Source organism: Anomaloglossus baeobatrachus, chromosome 2 (genome assembly GCF_048569485.1).
Source record: "Anomaloglossus baeobatrachus isolate aAnoBae1 chromosome 2, aAnoBae1.hap1, whole genome shotgun sequence".
Classification (NCBI taxonomy): Eukaryota; Metazoa; Chordata; class Amphibia; order Anura; family Aromobatidae; genus Anomaloglossus; species Anomaloglossus baeobatrachus.
Genome location: NC_134354.1, coordinates 61,556,939 through 61,578,303, shown reverse-complemented (window position 1 = coordinate 61,578,303; position 21,365 = coordinate 61,556,939). Strand labels below are relative to the sequence as shown.

The window sequence follows — 21,365 nt, the reverse complement described above, 5'->3', positions numbered from 1 at the left end:
ACACATCAACCGCTGGAGCTGGTTGCTCTGGACCATATAAAGCTCACCCCCAGCCGAAGTGGGTACACCTACGCTCTAACCATTGTAGACCAATATTCAAGGTTCATGGTGGTTGTCCCAGTCAAAGACCTAACTGGCCGTACCGCCGCTAGAGCGTTCCAGGCCTATTTCTGCCGACCACATGGATACCCTGAGAAGGTGCTTACTGACCAAGGCCCGGCCTTTGAAGCGGAGGTATTCCATGAATTCTGTCAGTTGTACGGCTGCAAGAAAATCCGGACCATGCCTTACCATGCCCAAACCAACGGCATGTGTGAAAAGATGAACCACCTGGTCCTGGGCTTCCTCAAGACGTTGCCGCTAGAAGAGCGGAACCTGTGGCCGGAGAAGCTACCTGACTTGGTCGATATGTAAACAATATCCCTTCCAGTTCAACGAAATGCACCCCAGCATACCTGATGAGGGCACGCCCCGGCCGATTACCGGTGGACCTGGACATGGGATTGGAAGCCCCAGAAGCACTCCCTTCGACAGCTGAATGGGACACTCGGCGGAGGGTGCAGTATCGACAAATTCAGGAGTATGTTGAGAAGAACTTGAGTCGGAGTCGGGAACAACAGGAGCAGCGCTTCAACCAGAAGGCGTCTGCTGGCCCTTTCCAGCCTGGAGATGTAGTGCTGAAGCGAAAGAGGAGGACCCACAAGCTGCATGATCAATGGGAGCAGACCCCATATGTCGTACAGCCCACAGGATGGGAAGATGGGAAGGCCTACCAGATCAGTCGTGACCAAGGGGGCACTTTGGCCACGGTTTCCCGGGACCATCTGAAGAGGTGCCCACCAGCATTGAGGGCAGCGGCTGAAGTTCTGGTTCCTAGACCAGCGGAGAAGGCAAAAGAGGTAATTCACACCATGATGGGTGATTTTCCAGCAGACTGGCCTACGCAGAATGGCACGGTGATCCTTCCAGTGATACTGTTCCCACAACCCGTAGATGAGGAAGTAATGGAAGTGGTCAACCATGAGCCAGTGCCCAGAGATGAACCTGTACCCAGTTCCCCTATTCCTCCGCCTGCCCCACACGATAGCAGGGAAGAGTAACTGATTGTTCCATCTGTCCCACTGCCTGCCCCCACTAATACCGGACCCCGGAGGTCCACTCGTCCTAACCTAGGTAGTCCCCCACTTAGGTACAGGGAAACTACTCTTTAAAAGGGGGGAATTCTGTCTGCATGTGTTAAAAGTAACCGTTTAAAAGTTGTACAAGTTATCAAAGAATGATAAGTGAATGATTAACCGAGATGTCACCTGATTGAAGCCTTGATTGAAACCGGTCGTTGCCGGCACCGTTGTCCCCATGGGGACTGTTTACAAGTTGCATAAGGAACTCCTTATGGACAAGCCTGAGAACTAGCAAGGCAACCACAAACTTAGTGGCTTGTAAATAAAAATGTTGTTTCATGGCTTCCACCGTTACCGCCTCCAGAGAGGCAGATTGGAGGAAGGGCCCGCAGTGGAGCAGGCTGGGGCCCAGCCACCACCGGAACTGGTGGCGATCCTCTGGGGGTTTCAGGGGTTCCCCATGGACGTGGGTCCCCTGAAAAGGACAGAACCCGCTCGGGCAACTTGTGCTGGACTGGGGTCAAGGGGTGCTGCCTGTTTGCTTAGGGGCAGCATCAGGGCCAGGTTGCTTGGGTGGGAGAGAGCGGAAGCAAACACCGTTAGTAACGTTTAAGTAAGAGTAACTCCCGATGTGGGAAGATGTTATTTTAATTGTAATCACTGTTTTACCGTTATCTTTTCCAGTTTGTGAAAATAAAACCGGTGATGGACGGGCAGCACGCGGACGGTCTGCATTTAACTAAGGGGGAATGTGGCGCCCTGGACAAGCCAGGGGCCACAAAGAACAACACCAACACACCCCACACTCCCGGTCAGGCACACCAAAGTCAGACACAAAACCCTTGTTGCCTTCCTCCAGGGGCTGATGTCCAGACCAGGGGGGTGGGCCAGGCGGTTGGCCCTGCCCACCGAGGAGTTCACAGTCCTGGAGGCGGGAAAAGCAGGCAGATGAGTTGAGGAGTAGAGAGAGATTAGTTTGGAGAGGAGTGGAGAGAGGAAGTGAAGTGGCAGTTAAGCAGCCTGAAGTTGGTCCGGGTGTGTGGCCCGGACGGATCAGCAAGGTTGGCAGACGGTGGTGACCGTCTGCAGGAGTGGCCTATCGGAGTTTACCGTAAGGACCGTGGACGGGCGGTGGCCCGGCGGTACCGGACCGGTACACAAAGAGAAGTCAGCACCATCTGGCAGGGGGTTACGGACCCTGGCAAGGCTAGGAGTCGCTGTGAATTTGCCAAATCCGTTAGCGAAGCGAACCTCCTGGGTTTCCCAGCAGCCAAGTCCCGACAGAAGGCAACCATCCAACCGAGAGAGGGAAATACAATCACCGCCAAGGCTAAAGTTCCCAGGGCCAGCGTCTGCAGGCAAAAGGGGCTCCTCCAGCCCATATCCAAGCTGGGGAGTGGGTTACCGGTGGGAACCCATTGGAACCGTTTACAGTACATAGGTGCAGGGAAAGTCAGTCACCATCAACCTGCCGGGAGAACCAACACCGCAGCCGTCTGTAGGACCCGTCCATCCAGCCGTGTGTTTTACCGAGAACTGTGTCCGCATCATTGGCTAAGTGAGTACCACCGTGCCGTACGGCACAGTGCTGCCCCCGCGACCCTGCACCTCACCAGATCCCGCAAGTTCCGCAACCCTCCTGCCATCCATCCCTACCCCATCACCGGGCCCCGGGACAACCAACGCCCTACCCACGGAGGGGAGAACTAACATCAAAGCTGCTCCCTGTCACCGCTCCCGGGATCCCCGTCCAGAGCAGCGGTGGTGTCACCAATATCACCACAACCGTGGGTGGCATCACGGACAATATCAAATCCCCACAATCAATCCCACCCTTTTCACTCACGGGCGAGGAGCGCCGCTCGAGTCCCTGGGATCCGGCCCACCGCTCGAGCCACCACCGAGCAGCAGCAGCAGCCGGACCCGAGCAGTGGGAGAGCGCAGCGTCCCCTCCTCCGCCCGCGACACTGTTCTCAGATTACATAGCCAAAACCTGCTAACAGATTCCTTTAAACGGCTCTGAAGAAGCCAAGCTCTCATTGGTTGCCATGGGCAACAGATAGTCTGGATACATGACATCTGTTGTTCATAGACTGTGATGTTGTTGCTCAGCCCTATTCACTTGCATTCAACTAAGCAGCACGTTGTAACTGAAATGACAAACGTGGGACAATAAAATGCCGATTTATAAAGATTTGTGGATCATTCAGCATGGGGGCTGCTGTAGAGGCCATCATACAATGAGGGTCTATTGTGGGGACCATCATACAGTATAGGAACTACTATGGGTAATTTACATTGTTTACAAGATGTGAGTAGCATCAGATAGTGTATAAGTGAGTTGTGGACCCATCATACTGTGTATAGGGGAGCTGTCAGGGCATTATACTGGGTAAAAGTGAGTTATGGGCCCATCATACTTTGTATAGGGGAGCTGTCAGGGCATTATACTGGGTATAAGTGAGTTATGGGCCCATCATACTGTGTATAGGGGAGCTGTCAGGGCATTATACTGGCTATAAGTGAGTTGTGGGCCCATCATACTGTGTATAGGGGAGCTGTCAGGACATTATACTGAGTATAAGTGAGTTGTGGGCCCATCATACTGTGTATTGAGGAGCTGTTAGGGCATTATACTGGGTATAAGTGAGTTGTGGGCCCATCATACTGTCTACAGGAGAGCTGTTAGGGCGTTATTGTAGAGCCCCGCATTACCTTCTGGTGCAGGACGCCGCAGGGTCTCCACAGGCTTGGTAATCTTCTGGTCACACGTAGGTTGCCTTCAATGGGGGATCGTGATGCCACTCTCGGTATTTGCAGTCAGGGGGGGTGACTGCCACTGCACTTTGGGGGACGCCTGGGGCTGATGTTAGATGCATTCAGATGTTGTAGCCTCCTGAGAGTGAGGCTGGCCCCAGGGCCCAGTGTAAGTGTGTAGTACCACAGGTCGCAGAAGAACTCACACACAGTCAGCAAAGTCTTTCAGGGTTTTTACTCACTTTCAGGTGGCAGGAGTGAGTTAACCCAGGCGATGCTATGGTGGACGCGGTGGAACCAGGTATCCCTTCGGCTGATGTAGGGGTGACCGCTGACTCGCCTTCCTAGCCCTTTTTGTTTTGAGGTGACCCCGACTTGAAGTCTTTCTGGGATCACCCAGGGAAGTCACATGTGCCGTTCTCCCCTTTCTGGCCCGTTTGCAGGCAGCGTGGACCAAGTAATTCTGGCTGCTTGCCTTCTGTCACTTATGGGCCCCCTCGTTGCTGCTGTAGCTGTGGACTCTGTGTAGGTTGGTGAGGCGCATAAAGTGCCCTCACCAGCAGGTTTGGCAGGCCAACTGAATGAGCCCCTGCTCTGGGGACCTGTACCCCGTGCGGGCTGAGTTTACTGACAGTCCCCGTACTCAGCCACCTCTGCACTAGGTGGTTTTCGGGCGGCACTAAACAGTAACCCTTCTCCTCACCAGCAGCCACGAATGGTGCAGTGTCTGTCAGGGCCCTGCTTCACTGCTCTGCCCTCCAGACGTGACTCTACACTTCCTGCTCCTTCGGTTGCCTCTGCACAACTCCCTTGTTCCCAGTGACACCACCCACCACTAGCTGGGAGGCGATGGCCATGCCACTTACCTGGATCTACCCAGGGGTCTCCTCTAGCTGTGCGTGTGTTCCTGGTTATTAGTGTTCCGTGTCCGCACCCTGTGTTGTACTGACCCAGCATGGGTGCAGTACTCAGTGGTGCCTGACTAGGTCAGGGGCGCCACATTATACTAAGTATAAGTAAATTATGGGTCCATCACACTGTGTATAGAGGAGCTATGTATGGGAAGATTTGGGGGACATTATTACTGTTAACGGGGAGGAATCATGGGGCAAAATTATTGTATGTGGGGGAGGAGTCCAGGGAACATTATTACTGCAAATGGGGGACAGAGAACATTATTAAATGTTAGAAGCTGTCAGATGGAAAGTTGGGAAAAATTAACGTCTCCATCAGAAAGAACACCGCCTGTAAGTCCACCACATATATACATACAGTATATATACTGCTCAAAAACATAAAGCGAACATTACAATACCATTTTGTTGTTTAAGTGTTCCCTGTATTATTTTGAGCAATACAGTTAGGTCCAGAAATATTTGGACAGTGACACAAGTTTTGTTATTTTAGCTGTTTACAAAAACATGTTCAGAAATACAATTATATATACAGTTAGGTCCAGAAATATTTGGACAGTGACACAATTTTGGCGAGTTGGGCTCTGCATGCCACCACATTGGATTTGAAATGAAACCTCTACAACAGAATTCAAGTGCAGATTGTAACGTTTAATTTGAAGGTTTGAACAAAAATATCTGATAGAAATTGTAGGAATTGTACACATTTCTTTACAAACACTCCACATTTTAGGAGGTCAAAAGTAATTGGACAAATAAACCAAACCCCAAAAAAAAATTTTTATTTTCAATATTTTGTTAGAATCCTTTGGAGGCAATCACTGCCTTAAGTCTGGAACCCATGGACATCACCAAACGCTGGGTTTCCTCCTTCCTAATGCTTTGGCAGGCCTTTACAGCTGCAGCCTTCAGGTCTTGCTTGTTTGTGGGTCTTTCCGTCTTATGTCTGGATTTGAGCAAGTGAAATGCATGCTCAATTGGGTTAAGATCTGGTGATTGACTTGGCCATTGCAGAATGTTCCACTTTTTTGCACACATGAACTCCTGGGTAGCTTTGGCTGTATGCTTGGGGTCATTGTCGGCACGGTGGCTGAGTGGTTAGCACTGCAGTCTTGCAGCGCTGGGGTCCTGGGTTCAAGTCCCACCAAGGACACCATCTGCAAGGAGTTTGTATGTTCTCCCCGTGTTTGCGTGGGTTTCCTCCGGGTACTCCGGTTTCCTCCCACACTCCAAAGACATAGAGATAGGGACTCTAGATTGTGAGCCCCAATGGGGACAGTATTGCCAATGTATGTAAAGCGCTGTGGAATTAATAGCGCTATATAAATGAATAAAATTATTAATTATTATTATTATTATTAATTATTATTAATTATTAATTATTATTGTCCATCTGTATTATGAAGCGCCGTCCGATCAACTTTGCGGCATTTGGCTGAATCTGGGCTGAAAGTATATCCCAGTACACTGCAGAATTCATCCGGCTACTCTTGTCTGCTGTTATGTCATCAATAAACACAAGTGACCCAGTGCCATTGAAAGCCATGCATGCCCATGCCATCACGTTGCCTCCACCATGTTTTACAGAGGATGTGGTGTGCCTTGGATCATGTGCCGTTCCCTTTCTTCTCCAAACTTTTTTCTTCCCATCATTCTGGTACAGGTTGATCTTGGTCTCATCCGTCCATAGAATACTTTACCAGAACTGAGCTGGCTTCATGAGGTGTTTTTCAGCAAATTTAACTCTGGCCTGTCTATTTTTGGAATTGATGAATGGTTTGCATCTAGATGTGAACCCTTTGTATTTACTTTCATGGAGTCTTCTCTTTACTGTTGACTTAGAGACAGATACACCTACTTCACTGAGAGTGTTCTGGACTTCAATTGATGTTGTGAACGGGTTCTTCTTCACCAAAGAAAGTATGCGGCGATCATCCACCACTGTTGTCATCCGTGGACGCCCAGGCCTTTTTGAGTTGCCAAGCTCACCAGTCAATTCCTTTTTTCTCAGAATGTACCCGACTGTTGATTTTGCTACTCCAAGCATGTCTGCTATCTCTCTGATGGATTTTTTCTTTTTTTTCAGCCTCAGGATGTTCTGCTTCACCTCAATTGAGAGTTCCTTAGACCGCATGTTGTCTGGTCACAGCAACAGCTTCCAAATGCAAAACCACACACCTGTAATCAACCCCAGACCTTTTAACTACTTCATTGATTACAGGTTAACGAGGGAGACGCCTTCAGAGTTAATTGCAGCCGTTAGAGTCCCTTGTCCAATTACTTTTGGTCCCTTGAAAAAGAGGAGGCTATGCATTACAGAACTATGATTCCTAAACCCTTTCTCCGATTTGGATGTGAAACCTCTCATATTGCAGCTGGGAGTGTGCACTTTCAGCCCATATTATATATAGAATTGTATTTCTGAACATGTTTTTGTAAACAGCTAAAATAACAAAACTTGTGTCACTGTCCAAAAATTTCTGGACCTAACTGTATAATATGGGCTGAAAGTGCACACTCCCAGCTGCAATATGAGAGTTTTCACATCCAAATCGGAGAAAGGGTTTAGGAATCATAGCTCTGTAATGCATAGTCTCCTCTTTTTCAAGGGACCAAAAGTAATTGGACAAGGGACTCTAAGGGCTGCAATTAACTCTGAAGGCGTCTCCCTCGTTAACCTGTAATCAATGAAGTAGTTAAAAAGTCTGGGGTTGATTACAGGTGTGTGGTTTTGCATTTGGAAGTTGTTGCTGTGACCAGACAACATGCGGTCTAAGGAACTCTCAATTGAGGTGAAGCAGAACATCCTGAGGCTGAAAAAAAAGAAAAAATCCATCAGAGAGATAGCAGACATGCTTGGAGTAGCAAAATCAACAGTCGGGTACATTCTGAGAAAAAAGGAATTGACTGGTGAGCTTGGGAACTCAAAAAGGCCTGGGCGTCCACGGATGACAACAGTGGTGAATGATCGCCGCATACTTTCTTTGGTGAAGAAGAACCCGTTCACAATATCAACTGAAGTCCAGACCACTCTCAGTGAAGTAGGTGTATCTGTCTCTAAGTCAACAGTAAAGAGAAGACTCCATGAAAGAAAATACAAAGGGTTCACATCTAGATGCAAACCATTCATCAATTCCAAAAATAGACAGGCCAGAGTTAAATTTGCTGAAAAACACCTCATGAAGCCAGCTCAGTTCTGGAAAAGTATTCTATGGACAGGTGAGTCAAAGATCAACCTGTACCAGAATGATGGGAAGAAAAAAGTTTGGAGAAGAAAGGGAACGGCACATGACACAAAGCACACCACATCCTCTGTAAAACATGGTGGAAGCAACGTGATGGCATGGGCATGCATGGCTTTCAATGGCACTTGTGTTTATTGATGACATAACAGCATACAAGAGTAGCCAGATGAATTCTGAAGTGTACCGGGATATACTTTCAGCCCAGATTCAGCCAAATGCCGCAAAGTTGATCGGACGGCGCTTCATAGTACAGATGGACAATGACCCCAAGCATACAGCCAAAGCTACCCAGGAGTTCATGAGTGCAAAAAAGTGGAACATTCTGCAATGGCCAAGTCAATCACCAGATCTTAACCCAATTGAGCATGCATTTCACTTGCTCAAATCCAGACTTAAGACGGAACGACCCACAAACAAGCAAGACCTGAAGGCTGCGGCTGTAAAGGCCTGGCAAAGCATTAAGAAGGAGGAAACCCAGCGTTTGGTGATGTCCATGGGTTCCAGACTTAAGGCAGTGATTGCCTCCAAAGGATTCGCAACAAAATATTGAAAATAAAAATATTTTGTTTGGGTTTGGTTTATTTGTCCAATTACTTTTGACCTCCTAAAATGTGGAGTGTTTGTAAAGAAATGTGTACAATTCCTACAATTTCTATCAGATATTTTTGTTCAAACCTTCAAATTAAACGTTACAATCTGCACTTGAATTCTGTTGTAGAGGTTTCATTTGAAATCCAATGTGGTGGCATGCAGAGCCCAACTCGCGAAAATTGTGTCACTGTCCAAATATTTCTGGACCTAACTGTATATATATATATATTTATATATATATATATATATATATATATATATATATATATATATATATACAGTACAGACCAAAAGTTTGGACACACCTACTCATTCACAGGGTTTTCTTTATTTTCAGGACTCTGAAAACTGTAGATTCACATTGAAGGCATCAAAACTATGAATTAAAACATGTGGAATGAAATACTTAAGTGAAACAACTGAAAATATGTCTTATATTCTAGGTTCTTAAAAGTAGCCAGCTTTTGCTTTGCTTACTGCTTTGCACACTCTTGGCATTCTCTTAATGAGCTTCAAGAGGTAGTCACTGGAAATGGTTTTCCAACAGTCTTGAACGAGTTCCCAGAGATGCTTAGCACTTATTGGCCCTTTTGCCTTCACTCTGCAGTCCAGCTCACCCCAAACCATCTCGATTGGGTTCAGGTCTGGTGACTGTGGAGACCAGGTCATCTGGCGTAGCACCCCATCACTCTCCTTCTTAGTCAAATATCCATTACACAGCCTGGAGGAGTGTTTGGGGTCATTGTCCTGTTGAAAAATAAATGATAGTCCAACTAAACGCAAACCGGATGGAATAGCATGCCGCTGCAAGATGCTGTGGTAGCCATGCTAGTTCAGTATGCCTTCAATTTTGAATAAATCCCCAACAGTGTCACCAGCAAAGCACCCCCACACCATCACACCTCCTCCTCCATGCTTCACGATGGGAACCAGCCATGTAGAGTCCATCCGTTCACCTTTTCTACAAAGACACGGTGGTTGGCTCCAAAGATCTCAAATTTGGACTCATCAGACCAAAGCACAGATTTCCACTGGTCTAATGTCCATTCCTTGTGTTCTTCAGCCCAAACAAGTCTCTTCTGCTTGTTGCCTGTCCTTAGCAGTGGTTTCCTAGCAGCTATTTTACCATGAAGGCCTGCTGCACAAAGTCTCCTCTTAACAGTTGTTCTAGAGATGAGAAGGTGTGTCCAAACTTTTGGTCTGTACTGTATATATATATATATATATATATATATATATATATATATATATATATATATATATACACAGTATATATAACTGTACAGTAAGCTTTATTTGTTTTATAGGACTGGTATCTAGCACTATATGGTCTATGGTCACCATATGGTAGTAATATCCCTGTTGGTCTGTTGTGTACAGATTTATTATCAGTAACAGGATGGTCAGCCATTGCGGTTCCCCTGTGCCCACTATTAGGGCCCACAACCGAAGTTGTACACCTGGTTAGGGGCCCCCTTGGATATTTTACCCACCCTGATCTGAACCCCTAGCTACACCTCTGGTTTGCTTGTGTAAATTGCACCAAATGCATTAGGGGGGGGCATCTTATACCAGAGCTGTGCAAAAGGGCAACAAGCTCCAAAATTTTGGACAAAATCCTTTCTGTGCCTAATTTATTAACTTTTGACAGCAGGCGGCAATACGGGGAACAAGGACATATTTACATCAAGTTTTTTGGACGTCAAAAAATCCAATGGGTTGTTCAGAAGTAATCAACTAAAGGCAACTCTACTTTTTAAGTGTTTTTCTTATGAAGGGGAGCATTTCCCAGAAAAATTGGTAGAGCTGGGGACAATAGCTGGTTGAGACAAGTAGGTGGAAATTGTGGCCAGAGAGCAGAAAACATTTTTTTGGAGACCTGGAGCACACGTCTAATAAGGGATCTATTTGGCTATTGACACAGCGAGGAATTATGGGTATGATCCCCCATGATTATACAGTGTAGGTATGTGGCATTGGCCATACATGTAACAGTCAGGAGCAGGTGCCGATGTCAACTGTCACTACTGGAAACTACAGATACCCCAGGCTGGGACGCTGAAAGATGTGAGAAACTCTACATAGTGTGGAGGGTCTCCTATACAGATTATTATAACTTGACTACCTATTGTAAAATAGTGAATCCTGCGCTCTATAATATATTGGTTGCTATGATTTGGAGCAGAGTAAATCCTGACTGGACTTCTTGGAGAGACAGTGAGGGTCCGTAACCCGCCCACACAGGATGATAGACAACTCTTCTTGTTACATGTGTGTAGGATTATCAGGACTCTCACTGCCTATGCTAGTTGTCCAGATTTATTCTGAATGTTACATAATTGTAGAGAAACAGTTAAATATTTCTTGGGTCACATAATGGGGGAAAATAGTAATTCTTTATTAGGACATTATCTCTTTTATTTTTTTATTTTCATAAATCCCACAATATTTTCTTGTGTATTCATATAATTAGTACTTTACTGTCTAAAAAGAACTGTATGGTATAGAAAGAACATATATTATATATACAGTCATGCTCAAAAATGTTAAGTTTTATTAGGCAAAGTATAACTATTCACACAAAAGGGATTAATACATAGATTATTATGCATTAGAGGTGGCTGGGTATATGCTCAATAGTCTGTGCACCCTTGAAATTGTTCCAAAAAATGAAGCATTTCTCCAAGAAAATTATTGCAATTATCCAGAAGAAAAGTGGTACAAAATCCTAGATGAGAGGTATAAGAAGCTTGTTGCTGGTTATAGGAAGCGATTGATTGCAGTTATTTATTCCAAAGTGTGTGCCAACAATTTTGTCCGGGGGGGGGGGGAGGGGGTGGCATTATGTCCAATTTTCTTTTTTTCTCAGTTTTTTTTGAGTTGCCCCAATACCCATGAATGAAATAAACATGTGTACAACAAAACATGTGTGATTTTCTAGGAGAAATACTTCATTTTCTGGGACAATTTCAAGGGTGCCAACACTTTCAAGCACATAAAATAAAGATAATGAACTGATATTAAATAGCTAAATGCTACCAGTGAGTAAATGTCCCAAAATTAATTTCTTGCAGATGTTTGCCACTCGGTAGGAAGACTTGACTCGGTCCAAATAAATTTCGACTGAATTCAAAGTGACCTGTGTGCACAATGGACCTTTATTCTTATGAGAAGGGAGTGTCAGTGCACATGCTCAACCAATGCTCCATTCATTCTTTGGGAGATGCAGGAAAGTTGACCACCACTCGGCAGAACCATGAACATGAATGAATCATTGGTTGGGCATACGCACTGCCGCTCCATTCTACTGAAGATAAAACTGCCCTTTGGGGATAAAGTGCCTCATTCTGTTGATCTCTGTGGATTTCATTTTTCAGACCCCCACCGATCTAAATTGTATCCAATGGATTGGTGCTAACAGGGTTGTCCTGTGGAGACAAGTTTTCATGTATCCATCAACTTTTTCCAGCATCCCCATAAAGAATGAATGGAGCAGTGGTTGAGCAAGACTCATTGCCACTCCACTTAATTGGGGATAAAAATCCCCCGTTGTAACGCCTGCCTGGATCAACAGACTCAGATGGGATGTAATGGACAGGCTAGAGGGAAGCCACTCACCAAGCAGGACCCCCAGAACCCCGAAACCCTTTAACCCCTATACAGGGATTTGGAATTCCACAGGGTCCTGGAGATCACTACCTCTGGAAGGCTGCAGTCCGATGAGAGTAGTCGTCAGGCAGGGTCAAACCAGGAATAGCAGAACAGGGACAGAATCGGCAGGCAAGGACGTAATCAGGAAACGTAGCAGAGGTCAAATCCAGATCAGGCAGCGAGGTACAAAAATAGCAGGCAGAAGGGTAGTCAGAAAACACGCAGAAGTCAGCACACAGGAATCACAAAACAGAATAGGGCGGACCAGGAGCCAGGAAATCAGAACTATCTCTGGCAGAGGTCAGCAGACAGGAGGGGAACTAAGAAGGGTGTGGTGTCTTCCCATTGGCTGTAGCTGAACGCTGGCAACTTCAGCTGGAAGACACATGCCACCCACAGTCAGCCAGTGGTACTGCAGATCCCAAGATAACCCAGCCCAGTGGATGATCGGAGCCTGCGCCCACCGATGCCGCTGGTATCGACTCCTCTCCCATCACCAGCACCACCCACGGCAGGAACACGGCGTCGCCTGGTGATCAGCGCAGAAGTCGCTGGAGCGAACTCTGGTGGGGACATAACACCCGTGCTGTCTATCGGAGCAGGTCCCAACAATTAGATCCACACCAATATATAAATTATCATCTATCCAATGGACAGGGGATAACATTATTACTAGAAAACCTTTTAAGCCTTTAGATATCTCATCTGGTAGATCCCTAATCCTGATGTTATGGCGGCGCCCCCTATTATCCAAATCCTCCAGGTATTTTTGATATTCACAGAGAGCATCATGTTGTGCTGCTGCAGACGAGCAACATATTTTCTTGTTTCATCATGGTCGTCTTCTAAGGTTTCTACTTTGGGCTATAGACTGAATGTCCTGTCTGACAATGGCAATTTCTGTTCTGCAGACTTCTTTGATTTCTTTCATTAAGGACTGCAAGTTCTCTTTTGTAGATAATTCGGCCATATGGTCCCTGACAAAAGTTCTGTCGCTTATCCATGTTATGTAAATAAAAGCTTATAACCTGACTTTAAATTCATCCATTGGTTTCATAAATTACTCTTTTGAAGGCTGAAACCCTCCCAAATTTGGTTTAGGTTATGAAAATAAAGCTACTGCAAAGCTGATATATTGATAATTTAATGAACAAAGAAAGGTCAGATTTTGGCAAGACAAAAGTTTTGTCTCCTTGTCATATAATGCACCCAATCCTAGTTTACATTCTCACCTGGGCTTACTAAATGATCGCTTAATTAGTGTGTGTGTATAAAAAGAAACCCAGCACCCCAGACCTTCACTTGAACTGCAACTTGACCTCTGACAACATGACAACATGACAAAAATCCACCCTGTGACCAAAGTCTTGATTATCAAGACGCTGAAGACTAGATCAACTGCAGAGGTGGCTGGCACCTTTAATGTGTCTCAGTGTCAAGGACAAAGAATTAAACAAAGATTTGAAGAGACTGGAGATGTTTTTGACAAGCAGCCAGACCCCGCAAGACAATTGCTCAGGAGGAACGTTTGTTGGTTAGAAAATCCAAAGCCAGCCCCTCTTCCACTGCAGCAGAGCTCCAAGAGGCCTGGTCACCTCAAGTCCCTGTGTCAACTAGAACAGTTTGTAGGATTCTGTCTCGAAATGGCCTCCATTGTTGAATCAGTGCCCAGAAGCCAGTACTAAACAAAAGGCAATTAAAAAACATGTAGCATTTGCCAAGTCCCACAGCCTGCTCAACAGATGGATGCTGGAAAAGTGTCAGAAGGTGGATTTCTCTGATGAATCTTCAGTTGAATTGCACCACAGCCACCGCAAATACAGCAGGGGATGTACTGGAGCCCGTATGGATCCAGAAAGCAGTTAAGTTTGGTGGTGGAAAGATCATGGTCTGGGGTTACATTCAGTATGGGGGTGTGCGAAACATTTGCAAGGTGGAAGGCAATATCAATAGCCTGAAATAACAAGAAGTATTAGCTACCTCTTACAATGCCAATCATAAAAGGGGTCAAATTCTGCAGCAGGATGGTGCTCCATCTCTACAACAAAGTTCCTCCTGGCAAAGAAGATCAAGGTGCTCAAGGACTGGTCAGCCCAGTCACCAGACATGAACATCATTGAGCATGTTTGGGGTAGGATGAAAGAGGAAGCTTGGAAGACAAAACCAAAGAATCTAGATGAACTCTGAGAGGCATGTAAGACGGCATTCTTTGCTTTTCCTGATAAATTCATCAATAAATTGCACGAATCTTTGTTGAACCGCATGGATGCAGTCCTTCAAGCTCATGGAAGTCACACAAAATATTAAATATGGCTCTAATAGCACCACAACTTCATTCACCAAAGTTACGCAACATATCTTTGTATTACAAGTTAATTATTTGTTGGACTTTCACATTACTTTCTGTGGGCGACAAAACTTTTGTCTTGCCAAAATCTGACCTTTCTGTGTTCATTAAATGATCAATATTTCAGCTTTGCAGCAACTTTATTTTCATAACATAAATCAAATTTGAGAGGGTTTCAGCTTTCAAAAGAGTAATTTATAAAACCAATGGATGAATTTAAAGTCAGGTTATAAGATTTTATTTACATAACATAGATAAGCGAAAGAACTTTTGTCAGGGACTGTATACAGTCTCCAGTCCTTCACTGATATGCCCTGAGGGTCCTCTTCTGGGAAAGGAGGGGTGTCTGATATGGAGGGGAGCAGTGGTTGTGCATACTGTGTCATGGATGGGGTAGCAGACAGGTGCAGGTCCTCCTCTGTAAGCATCTGAAACTATGATGATTCATCAGTGATTCTCTATGCTTTTGGATACTAGGGAGATGGAGAGTCAGCTCCTGAAGCCATCTGCTGTGTGTCCATGTGCCCTGCTGGGACTTGTAGGCCTTGTCCTTCTCTGCCTGCATTCCCCTTCTTCTGCCTCATCCTTTGTTCCTCCTCCCCTGCACTGCCCGGTGCCCTCGTTCACCCTGAGCAAGCGATGGGGCCATTATGTACTGGGCCTCCCTCCTGGTGTATCTCCACGGCACCATTTTCCACGGCTTCCCGCCGTGCCGCCACCATGTTACCTTCACACTGCAGCTTCACACCGGCATGGAGGAATGCGTCCAGGGGTCCCGGTGTCAGCGCGGGTAGCGTAGAGGGTGTCGTTTTGATCACTGGTCTCTGCGCAGGCCTCCGGACCATCTCCAGCTTGTCAGCAGTGAGTATAGCGGGAGCAGTGACTGCAAATGTAGCTGTAGCCGATGGGAACTCTCGTCCAGGCTTCCTACGCCATGCGCTTCCGGTCCCGCCCCCCAGGGTCTTAGATTCTTTAATATTTTCATGACCTTTCTATATTTTTATAACTTCTAATTGTTAAACATAAATAATTATTTTCTGTTATTACTAGATGGAGACCACGACTTTATTCACTTCTGACCAAGATGTGGAGTCACAAGATACAGCTTTGTAAGTCCGGCCTTGCAGATACCCTGGTGAAATGATGTGCTTAGATACAGAAGCTGAAATACGAACTACGGGTTTATGGAGTGTAAATTAAATGTAATGACCCGAAGAAAACTCAGGAATGAATTCCACCACCTACTGAATTGTTACGGTAGTTGTGCAAACAACAAAAGGAATTAAGAGGTTATGGTGTAGCCTTAGAAAAAAATAAAACAGCAGCAAATGTTATAAAAAAAAACAAACAAAATGACTGTCTTCAGTTTGCACCGGTCCAGTGCTGAAGCCTTGGTGTTTCCCAGGTCTTTGCAAGCCAATGGCTCCATAGTCATGTGCTGCTCTACTGGAAGATGATGCCTGTTACGGGGGAACCGGCAGATTAGGACCAGGGGGTATATATCCCAATCGCCAGTCGGGGCCCACCGTGCTCCAGATAACAATGGAGCTGCTGGAACCTTATGGGTTAGGCGGAGACTATAGAGCTGGACGGCTCTGAGATAACCCAGGGAACTGGTCACGTGTGTAGGGACACGTCAGACCGGACGACAACCCAGTTAGCGTTTCGGTGGAGCGGACGCTACTCCGACCACATGTGTAGGGAACACGTCAGGCCGGATGGTAACCAGTTAGCGTTGACCGAGAAGACCGCTGTGACAGCGCCCTGTCGGCCACGTGTGTAAGACACGTCAGGCCGAGCGGTCCTCCGATTAGCGTTTCTGGCCACCACTCGACTGGCCACCACTCGACTGGCCACGTGTGTAAAGGACACGTCAGACCAGGTAGTCACACCAGTAGCATTTGACTGGGAAGCTGAGGAGGATAATAGGGTTCACACACCCAATCCAGGAACACCCTGTTAACTTCACAGGGGTTCTGGGGTGCGCTGTCCGTGCACGTAGAGGGCACAACCGGACAGGTGGCGCAGCAGGTACACTGTCCGTGTGCGTAGAGGGCACTCTCGGACAGGTGACGCAACAGGTGTTCTGTCCATGTGCGTAGGAGGCACAACTGGACAGGTGACGCAGCAGCCGCAGCCCAGTGAACGCCACTGGACTGCCCTAGCACAACAGGAACGGTAGTAAGGAAGCCTGGCGCCTGACCCTCATGTGTTGAGCCACGAATCTTGGCGCGACAGGCACCGCTCGCCTAGCCCTACCTACCGCTTCCAACAAGGCTTATGCCACCATGAAATCTAAATGAAGACTGCGCACCTCCATGTTGTCTCCAGCCCCTTCTGTAACCTGGGTCCACCCCAAACCTAGGGTGGAACCACCAAGGTCCAATAGCAGAGTGCCATGTCAGCAGCGACGTCACCAGCGGCCTATCCGGAACCGCCACGTCATTGATGACCTCATGGCAGCCACTCCCCAAATACTTCACCAGTCATCGTCTGACGACCAATGGTGAGGTGCCAGATCATAGGGGCGGACCTCTACGAGTCAGTCCGGAGTGGCCACGTCATCAGGACACCTGACACCCTCTGCCCTATCAGGGCCTGCCACCTCACGGACATGCTCAGTAAGGTCCTTACCGGACCTAGCCTCTGATGCACTAAGTGCCTGAGCATGCTCAGTAGCCTGAACAACAGACTCAGAAATAAGACTATCTGCCTGAGCATGCTCAGTAGGAACATCCCAGAACTTAGACACAGCACGAAGTCCAAGTACCTGTGCAAAGAGGCTGTTAGGATTAATTGTGGGAGCATGCTCAGTAGCCTGAACTGAGGACTAAAGCGGGCTTTACACGCTACGACATCGCTAATGCGGAGTCGTTGGGGTCACGGAATTCGTGACGCACATCCGGCCGCATTAGCGATGCCGTTGCGTGTGACATCGATAAGCGATTTTGCATCGTTGCAAAAACGTGCAAAATCGCTAATCGGCGACACGGGGGTCCATTCTCAAATCTCGTTACTGCAGCAGTAACGAGATTGTTCCTCGTTCCTGCGGCAGCACACATCGCTGCGTGTGACACCGCAGGAGCGAGGAAGCTCTCCCTACCTGCCTCCCGGCCGCTATGCGGAAGGAAGGAGGTGGGCGGGATGTTACGTCCCGCTCATCTCCGCCCCTCCGCTGCTATTGGGCGGCGTTTCAGTGACGTTTCAGTGACGTCGCTGTGACGCCGCACGGACCGCCCCCTTAGAAAGGAGGCGGTTCGCCGGTCACAGCGACGTCGCCGGACAGGTAAGTATGTGTGACGGCTGTGGGCGATGTTGTGCGGCACGGGCAGCGATATGCCCGTGTCGCGCAACAGATGGGGGCGGGTACCCACACTAGCGATATCGGGACCGATATCGCAGTGTGTAAAGTAGCCTTTAGTCTCAGAAATTACACAATTAGCTGAGCATGCTCAGTAGGCAAAACACCGGGCTTAGACTCTGGCTGGGGTAAATCGGTGCACGCATGCGCACTAGCCGCCTCTCCACACTTAGACGTGGTGGAAGGAACAGCCAACTGGACGACCCGAGGCACGGCCAAGAACGGCAGCCGGCGCCTGGGCGCAACAGAAACTGCAGCAGGCTCCTTGCGGCTATGGCGGTGCCAGTTCGTAACAAGGCCCTTGTCATATGTAAGACCAGCAATGCTAAAAAAGTAAGATAAAACTCAAATATCTTTGCCTTCCACCAGCAAATAAGCCATTGAACCTTTTTTTTATTATGATACGATGGTGCTAGTTATTTGTAGAATACCGCTCGCTAACTCTCTCCCGAAAAAGGATTAGGTAACTTTTGTGTTTCAACATACACAACTGAGACTCCTAAAAGAGCAGTTTATACCTTCACTGAATAATTTCTGTACATAAGACTTTTCAGCAGTCTCATTATCATAACAGGCAGGATTCCCATAAAAGATGACTAGAGATGTGCAAATAATAAAAGATTCTAGTTTGGGATATTCGTACCGAATACCTAGAACAGTGATGGTGAACCTATGGCACTCAAGCCAGACAGGGCACACAGAGCCCTCACTGTTGGCATGCTCGCTGTCACCTCATTCAGCCTCTAGCAGTTCAAAGTTGTGTTGGAGCAGATGAGACATTTCTCCTCACTCTGATACTCCTCTCTGCAGTATTTTTGATTCTCAGCTCAGATAAAGTAGATGGCTTTTGGATGCCACCCCATCTGCTTGGCTTTACCTTGGCTGGCAATCAAAATACAGGAAGCCCATTTTTTAAAATTATTTAAAAAAAAAAAATGCGTGGGCTCCCACAATATTTTGATTGCCAGGCAGCTGGATGCTGGAATTCTCAGCGTAGTAAGACCCAAGCGTTCTGGGCCCCCACGCTAAAAACCGCAGCCAACCCTGGAAATGGCGCATTGTTTTTTTCAGGTGCTTTACCCTGCTCGTCCAGCAGCCCTGATGGTGGTGGCATGGTGGGTAATAAAGGAGTTTATACCAACTTTGTATTCTCTTGTACTAAGCCCAAAATTCATGGTATCATGCCAAATTAGACATGGCCACCATGCATTTCTAGTAAACAGTAAAAAAAAAAACACATAACATTTTTTTTTATTAGAAATAAAACAAAAAAAATTTAGAGACTACATCTTTATATTAATAAAAATCCTTTGTCTGATGTAATCCACAGGAAGAGCAATGTCAGCTCTGCTTCATCGCTCTCTACAGAGAAAGAAGCAGGCTGACACTGAGGGTATAAATCCACTTGCGTATGACTTGTGTGAGTCTCGCATCAGTATCACCTGCCACAGGCTGACACTCTCCTGTCAGGAATGCCTCAGCTGTTTAGAAATACATGCAGCCGACCCTCCTGTCAGGAGATTGTGCACCATGTCAGGTGATATCAATGCGAGACTCGCACAGTGACAGTCAAAGTTCAATCGAGTCCATGAGCCATGGACTTGGGTGAACCCTGACATCACCACGAACATGGCCGAAAACAGCTGAAGACTGCCGAGTGACGACCAATGCAGTGAATACCCCCGGAAGTTAACAAGACCTTCCATGACGTCATAGCCATGTGACTAGTCTGTAACCTAATGTTCGTACAACGTTCACACCATATTGATCACATGGCTATGATGTCATCGAAGGTCCTGTAGTCAGTGGTGGTTACCCGGGGGCACAGCAATGATCGGACGCGGAAGAAGAACTGGTCGGGAGTCTGCAGGATGCGTTACAGGACCTGTAAGTATTATCATAATGTTTTTTAATAATGTGCTTTTTTTACAGTCCCTGGACCCGAACTGTAACACGAACTTCCCAGGAAAGCTTGTGTTCGGGATCGTGTACACGAACACTATGTGTTCGGTATGGACTCTGAACATTACAGTTCGGGTCTGCCCATCACTACCTAGAGCTGGTCTGTTGCTGTCTATAGCCATGTGGCTGGTGGAAAGAACACAAAGTGTGGGTCTAATATTAGGCATAGTTGCCAATGTGATTGGCCAAGAGTTAAGATTATTTTTTAAGTATAAACATATGCAAAATTCAAAAGATAAAGTGTTCAAAAATAATTTAACATAAAAACCTGATTTTAAAGGGGTTATCTGGCTTATTTTGCTTTTTGTTTTCAATTCACTACTGGGCTTCATAGGGGTAGGTAAGTAGATAGCGACTACCTACCTGCGCTGCTGTCAGCCTCTCTTCCCCGGCTTAGAGCTGTCATGTGACCGCTCCTGCTTAGATTTTGCTGCTTCCTGTGATGTCATATTGACAGGCGCCGGACCTTGTTGACAGGCTTCACAGCCACTTCATGTAGCCGCCCTGCTGAGCAGGTACAGTGCGTCGAAGTCCCCACACCCCTTCCCCTGCACCCTCCCACACATTCCATAGTGCAGTGGTCTCAAAGACTCTGTCCGTAGGCCGCAGGTGCCCCCTGATGCCTCTTACGGGGTGCAAGCTTGTGGCCCCCTTGATGATTGCTGCCTTTGCTGGGGGCCTGTGCAGTTAGCGCTTTATATCAGATGACTGATTTCCAGGTGCTGTACAGATGCAAGCTCTGTATACAGCTGCTGAAATGATCAGCAGACAGATAATCAGAGGCAGCAGCTGATCACTGGAGAAGCTATGCAAAGAGCTCGTCCCTGCGCGGCACCAGGGAATTTGTCATCTGATATAAAGCTCTGTCAGCAGCGGCCCCTGCACCTGCAGCATTCATCAAGGGGGCTGTAGGTGGGCTACGTCTGTCAGCGGCGGCCCCATGCACTGGCAGCGTTCATCAAGGGGGCTGCGGTTGCAAGAAGCAGAACACTAAGGGAACGGAGGATAAGTGAGAAGGATTTGTCTTTGTTTTTTTTGTATGTGAAAAATGGCACAATATGGGATACTACTACCGGATGCAGCATTGCTATAAGAAGAGGACCCTGAGGAAAGGGGAGATTACTACAGGATGAGCAGCATGGGTGTGCTGCCCCTACGTCAGCAGCCAGGCTGCTTGGATCACTGGCTTGAGGGGGTGTTGGACCATGCGGCCACTCAAATTAAGGGGATATTTACAGGGGATGGTGTATTTACAGTTCGTGACACCACCCGTGTTGTGTGGTAAGGTGGAGTACCAACGCTGCAGCTGGGGAGTACCCGATGGCGATGGAGTGGGCAGCCAGGTGTTTAACCCCTCTACGGGTAGGGGGGAATGCCCCAGGACTTGGTAATGATGACAGGGATGTGCCATTGGGT

At 47.1% G+C, this 21,365-nt stretch overlaps 1 protein-coding gene across 1 annotated transcript in view; it reads left to right on the top strand.

The window, feature by feature from the left end:
* The first annotated feature begins 10,621 nt into the window (after positions 1-10,621).
* The window catches only part of LOC142282932 (uncharacterized), a 59,629-nt gene continuing 48,885 nt past the window's right edge, over positions 10,622-21,365 (top strand). Inside the window, exons 1-2 of the mRNA XM_075333066.1 lie at positions 10,622-10,695; positions 15,677-15,735. Coding sequence (XP_075189181.1) covers positions 15,677-15,735 — 59 coding nt within the window. The 5' untranslated portion in view covers positions 10,622-10,695. The remainder of the gene's footprint in view (positions 10,696-15,676; positions 15,736-21,365) is intronic.